Below are 6896 nucleotides of genomic sequence, written 5' to 3'. Positions count from 1 at the left end.
TAGGAATCGTAGACTCCTATCTACCGGGATTAGTAGAAATTCGCTCCCTCCTTTAGTATTTAAGACAGACACTAGATGTAAGGTTAGAATACCTACTTAAGCCCGTGCGTAGAGGTAAAGGCGCTAGGATAGGATTCGGCGATAAAATGTCTGCCGACGCGTAGCTTAATATCCTCGAGCGCCTTAGCCTTAAGTCGAAAACACTCGATTTGGGCGGGACGTTTATAGTGTAACGGCGGATTATTCCTAGACTTTACGATGTCGTACTTAATGCTTCGGGTATAAGGCACAGTTACCCGCTAGTCGGGACTGTTCCTATAGCTTATAGGAAGGTTACAGGCTGGGGAATATAGAGATGTAGTAAAAATTGAATTTGTGCGGTTAGTAATAGGGGAGCGATATTAGGCATATTAATAAGGCGGGAAGGCAATCGAGCGGACTCTTAAGCGAGCGATATTGGGGATATTAATAAGACGGGAAACCTGGTAATTGAGTCAACTCTTGAGCGTCTAAAGGAGCTGAAGTCCTCTTTACTCACTGTATATATCGCTTCCCAGTACGTACAAGGAGACGAAACCAAAAACCCCGCTAGGAGGTGTTTCCAATTCGCACGGGTTCACGAGGTCGAATGTGGAGAGGGAGCGACTTTTCCCGTACATCAGCACCAACATTTCATTTCCTCAAGCAATACCCATCTTAACCGCTTTGCGAACAAAAAAAAAACATTCAATATTTGGGATTGACAAAAAAAAGAACATTCAACATTTGGGATTGACAAAAAAAAGAACATTCAACATTTGGGATTCCCCAGTGGTCACCCACCTGAGTACWGATCAAACGATTACATGGTTCAATAGGCCAGAGCGGACGGGATGGCTTGCTTTCATGCATCTATGGTCGAATGTGGCAAGAAAGCGTTTTGTCCGTATATAAGATTTTGCAAATGTTGGTCGCKACGGTCTTGAAGAAGGACCTAGAAATAACAGAGCCATCTGTCGTCGTTTGATCCTCATGAGCCATTCCGTGGTGGACTGCCTCATGACAAGCCTCTGACAGGGAACCGATGGCGGATGCGCTCACCTCTGTAGAGAACGGCCAGACTCTGTTGTATACGTCAGTACTCTTATATTCACAGTTCCCACCAAGACGCAAGACATACCAGTGCAAAGAAAAAGAAACACATGATGGCCATGACTCCAAAACCCAGTCCATATCCCAAGTCCTCCACCAGCGGTGGGATCCAGAACCCGGCTGTGAAGCCGATGATCTGTCTCCCAAGATTCAAGAAGGCAGTCACAGCCAGCGCATGATGGGGAAAGCATTCGATGCAGTAGGTAATAACAACGTTGAGCACGATCTGCAGGCCGAATATGGAGACACCCCAAGCGATTACTGGTCCGGACCAGTGGGTACTACTTTGGAGATGTTAGCAAAGGAACGTTTCTCTCCAGGGCGCGATGAGATTTACTCTTCGAGTGTGACTCCATATACTACCAATCCGGTGATGAGGAGGAAGTAGCCGGGTAATATCACCCACAGACGATACTCGTACCGCAATTGCGTTCCCATCTCCTGACATCTCTTCTTGTAGCGACTCATCCAAATGTCACTCATTCGCCCGCCTACCTGTCCGCCTAGGACAGCGCCAACAAGATACGAGATGAACACTAGCCCAATCTGCCGCTCTCCAAACCCATAAACTGGACCGAAGATCTCCGGCAGCGTGATTGAGAGTCCCACGGAGATAATCCCAAAGGAGAGGGCAAACACACTCATCATCAGAAGTACCACAGGACTTTGAATGAACAACGCCCACTCCGCCCACTTCCATGCTCCAGCGCTGCCCGTCCTCCAGTCTCCAAACAGTCCCATCCTGTGCTTTCTTTCAACATTTCCCCTCCGCGCCACCCACTTCGTCTCTGGGAATGCAACAACATACCCCAGCAACTGGGCACCATTTACAATAGCATTCAGATATAAGCCCCACCTCCACCCTTTCGCCCCAACAAGGAATCCTCCAACCAAAGCTCCCAAAGCTGGCCCACAAGTCACTGCCACATTCCACAAATTCAATTTCCGCCCTCTGCTCTCCGGTTGAAACAAATCCACCACAACTCCCGACCCAAAAACTCCTCCGGCGCTGATTCCGGCTCCTTGGACTACCCTCCCAACCATCAACCCCGCATAGCTGCTCGAGAACCCAGCTCCCAGATTTCCCGCCAGCGCAACGACGATCGCGGAGATGAAGCTTGTTCGATTGCCGAAGCGATCCGCAAAGGGAATCCAGAGTAGAGGCCCAAGACCCAGGAAGAGGACATTCACAGATGCGGCGTAGGATGCCGTCTGCGTGGAAACGGAGAATTCACGGCCAATAAGGGAAAGACCTGGTACGATGATTGTGGATTGGAAACCTATCATGAGGCCGTTGAAGGAGAGTAAAAAGAGACAGAGGTGGCGTTGATATGAGGGCCATTGCGAGGGGTGGGTCGTTGGTATACCATGGATGGATTGTGAGTCTTTCATTGTGGAGTCGGGGGAGTGAGTGGTTGGTAATGGAAGATCGATATGAGGTTCCGACATGGCGTTAGGGTAAGACCAGAGGGTGAAAAAGTGCTTCACATAAGGCCTCAGTGGTTTAAGTATCCCTAGGAAGCAATTGATATGGCTAAACGGGCTAATCGCTGTGTAGTTGGCTGGTACTGTTCACGCATCTCTCCATACGTTGTAAGTCGGTAGGCCACAACGAAAAAGTCGATTTCCCAACACTTGTTCTTCGAAGGAAGAGGTGACGGGAGAGAGTGACAAAAGAGACGGTGACCGTTCGATATCTTTCTCGGTGACAGCTTAACCGCAATGGTGGAAGTATGACATACCGCGCGATCCGATCATTTTGTGAATGCCATTCAGGGCAAGGTGTGAGCTCCGCTTTCCACACCGCCGCTTGCACATGATTCGCTGCGTTTGTTGATTCTTGTCGCAGAGCGGTGTGCACAATCCCAATCAAGAGCTCCGCAATCGATTGCTGCAGCTATCGCGTATATTGCTCGATGAATGACTTGATTGGGTAATTGACTGATGCAGGACAACGTGGCCGGGAGTCAGGATTGGAAGACTCTGCGAAATGCCAAGAGTCCCCTGACTTTGGGTTTCGGCTATTCGACCTCCTCTGCGATGAATCTGCCGCGGAGTGTAAGCTGAATCCCTAATGGGTAATGAGCAGCGTGATGTCACACCTCTCAAAAAACTCACGACGTCACTATTGCAACAGCACCAAATGGATCCTGATGCAAGCACCACTTTAGTACAAGCGTCAAGTATGTGCGTCCATTCGCAGTTCCGCCTGCTCTCCCTTCCTTGCTATAGTGCGTCTAGTCTCCAAGTGCTTGTAATGTCGTTCAAAGAGTCTCTGTCGGAGCTCCTAATATCGTTCGAAGCGTTTCCGTAGGAAGGTGGTACCAGAGCTGTCGATATGAGGATTATTCATCAGGACAAGGCATCCGCAGTGATGTCCATAATGTCCTGAGGCCTCGCTCTCTACAGGCTCGATAATCGAAAGCCTATCAGAATCCCTGCTACTAGCAGAGTGGCCGTTAATCAATCGAGAGATCAGTTTAGGGCGCTGCTCTTGTTAATGATTTCTTATATCGACAGCTCTAGGTGGTACATCCAGCAATCTAGCCGTTGAGCTCGTTATTAACAGTTATAAAAACGATCAGCCCAAGTATCTCCTTTTCTATTAAATCAACCCCTTCGACAATTATAATCTTAATGCAACTGTTAGCAAGCAGCAATTGCGTAGAGGGTTCCCGCTAGTACCTATTAAGCGGTATAGGCGAGATCTTATGTAGCATTAAAAGGCGACTACGGTTATTACTGCCGTATGTGCTATTGTCTCGAGCAGCCTAGCTAGCTTTAAGGAAGCCGTCTAGGCTACGGTTCTAGCTAGCTATAATAAGGTGCCTTATCCGGTGTATATCGTCCGACTACGTATAAGCATTAACGTCCTTATACGTCTTATTACGCATTACCGGCGATATGCTATATTCCCGTTTATCGCCCTTTTTAATAGTACCGGTTCTATAAGGTAGGATCGTGTCTATTAACGGAAGGTAGAAATAAGGTAGACGAAGAGAGACCGGCTACCGGTGTTCTTAAAGTCTCTACTTAAGAACTAAGCATATATGCCTAAGGCTTAAGTAGCTACGTAACTTAGGTAGGACTATATAGCCGAGGAATTTTCCCTTAAGTAGAAAAATTAATTAGAGTTTATCTATTATAGAACATCTAGTAGCTAAGAGCTTAAGTCTAGCTCCTTAGCTAGACCTATAGTCTACCTCGCCTACTTAGGGCTAGTAGGCTAGCTAGTTCGTCCCGTTACCCTATATAAGACGATTTAGAAAGAAGCCTACTAGCTTAAGAACACGCATCTTAGATATTAATACAGCCCTTAGATTAAAGCGACGAGAACTCTTCCGCTAGACTACCCTAGGAGTTAGCTTAACGCTAGCGTTACGCTATATACTTCCGTAGCTAGGTAAAAACTCTAATTTAGACCGTATATCTAAGCTAGAGCCCTTAGAAGCACTTTATAACCGTCCTTAGAGCCGTAGTAGCTCGCTCTACCTTATCGAGTAAGGGCTATACTAAGAAAGTCGCCGATATAGCGCTTAGATACGCTATATCCCGTAAGAATCCCTCTTAAGCATATACTACTATAGCTAAGCTAGCGCTAATCGCCTTAGCTTAGCTAAGCATCCTAGAAATATAATATACTATATCTTAGATAACTATAATAGGCACTTAATGTATTACGCACGGTAACCTATTTCCTTCCGCCCTACTTAAAGGTGTCTTAGTAATTCGCCGCTATAGCGCTTAAGAAAAACTCTACACTTAAACGAAGTAGGATGCTTTAATTTAAAAGGAAGAGTTATAACCTTTCTCTCTTAAAGTACTATACTATCCTACCTCTACCTTTAACCGACTAAGCTATTATAGTAATAGCTAACCTATCTAAAGTAAGAGACGAGGAAGGCTCTCCTCGCCCTTAAGATGCCTTTTAGGCCGAGTAAGCCCCTCCGCTTATCGTCGTAGGACCCTCGAAGCCTATACGACGCTCGCTTAAGTACGAGTCGTACGACTTCTACTCCTTAGCCGATATAATCGATAACCTTTAGTTATACTTCTATATCTAAAACCCTYCTTATAGAGGATAACTTAAGGCTATACTAGAGGCCTTAGATATAGAAGACGCTACCTTTAGGACCTACTTAAGAGCCGTCGCCGCTAGGCTTTAAGAACTTAAAGCCGAAAACGAGCGACTACGCGAATACGATGCACTTAACTAGGGTACTACTATCCTGCGCGGACTAAGCGACCTAGGGTTAGTACGGTTCCGTCTTAACGACCCTCCCGCTACTATCTAAGCTAATAGAGGCAATAGGGGTAGTTAAGCACTACTAACCGCTCCGGGATTCCCTAGAGACAGCTCTAATTTAAGCGGATTAGATAATAACGACGGCCTATTAAGGGACCGTCGCTATAGAGGTTCTAAACCCTCTAAGAGAGCCCCTCGTATTAAGGGGACTATTAGCATCCTAGCTAACTACTATAGGGATATTAAGGATAATATAGCTACTCTCTAGGTTTAGGAGCTTAACCGCTACTTAAATAATATAATTACTCTTAACTAGAGGTTTAGACCTATAGAAGAGGCGCTTATTAGCCTTATTAGGGGCTTAATAAAGAAGAATGTATTATCCTAGTAGGAAGATTAGGAAACTAAGTTTAAGCCTCTTATCTACTAAGGAAGCTATACCTTAGAGATAATACTTAATAGTGTTAGAATTTAACAGGCTAGGGAATAACTATGCCTTTGCTAAGAAACTACTTGTATTTAGTCTTCTAAGAAGGCTCTTCCTTCTCTAAATTACACTCGCTTACCCCGACTATCCTAGATGCTTCTCTCTCTCTTCGTCCCTAGATTTCACTTTTTAATAAATAGTCTCTAAAGCTACTTCTAGGATTACTACTACTAAGAGAAGCTATAGAAGAAATTCCGCCGCTTTAAGCAGCTAGGGAGTATTAACTCCTTCTACTATAAGTTAATAATAGCTTCTAGCCTTCTCTAGCCTAAGCCGGATAATCTTACTATCTATTAAGCCTTTTACGATAGCTTAAAGCTTAAGATCCGTATAGAACTTATTCGCCTTAGCTTAACTCCTTAGAAGTCTATCTTAAAGCCTATCGTAGACTAAGCCTAGCGAACTAATATAGCTAATATAGAGATTGCGGAATAACGTAGAGAGCCTCGCTTAGATTAGGTAGGCTTGCGTAATCGCTCTAACCGAGCTACCTATCGCTCCCTTAGAGGAAAGAARAGAGCTACCCGTTAGTAGTTAGAACACCTAAACTCCTTAGACTAACGTATTAGGTAAGATAACTTACGTAAGCCTACTTCGACTAACTTCTCTCCGAAGTATTATAACTACGGAGTAGCTAGCTATATCTAGTTTAAATGCTCTAAGCAGCTTAAGCTAGAACTTAAGGCTAAGTAACGTAATTAGGAAGCTCGTAATGCATCTAAGTTAAAAAACTAAGTAACGATTTATCGGAGGATAATAAATCGCCCTAGTAATTGTCCTTACTCTCGATGCCTCTTAACGCTCGCTTCGATTGCTTAAATGCTATTAGGACTAATCTTCTCTAAGCCCTAGGCTTACTAGGGAAGGATATCTAAGTCCTAGCTAAGTTCCTATTCGATACTATAGCTTTAGGAATCTACGTCTCTAAGGATATTGTTGCCTAGTTCCCTTAGTATTAAGTAGATCTTCCTATTAAGTAAGTTAAACTCCCTAACGGCCGCTTAATAGAAAGCTTAACTAGTATAGAGATTC

At 44.8% G+C, this 6896-nt stretch overlaps 1 protein-coding gene; it reads right to left on the bottom strand.

The window, feature by feature from the left end:
• Positions 1-1036: 1036 nt before the first annotated feature.
• Positions 1037-2580, bottom strand: RCC_11286 (related to synaptic vesicle transporter SVOP and related transporters (major facilitator superfamily); the record flags this gene model as incomplete). XM_023776508.1 has 3 exons in its annotated part: positions 1037-1102; positions 1160-1415; positions 1469-2580. 3 exons carry the CDS (start codon positions 2578-2580, stop codon positions 1037-1039), a joined length of 1434 nt encoding a protein of 477 aa, XP_023632276.1.
• Positions 2581-6896: the final 4316 nt, after the last annotated feature.

The sequence above is a fragment of the Ramularia collo-cygni genome, assembly GCF_900074925.1.
Source record: "Ramularia collo-cygni strain URUG2 genome assembly, contig: RCC_scaffold28, whole genome shotgun sequence".
NCBI classification, from domain to species: domain Eukaryota; kingdom Fungi; phylum Ascomycota; class Dothideomycetes; order Mycosphaerellales; family Mycosphaerellaceae; genus Ramularia; species Ramularia collo-cygni.
Note: the sequence above shows the minus strand (reverse complement) of the source record. Positions and strands in the feature narration are given on the sequence as shown.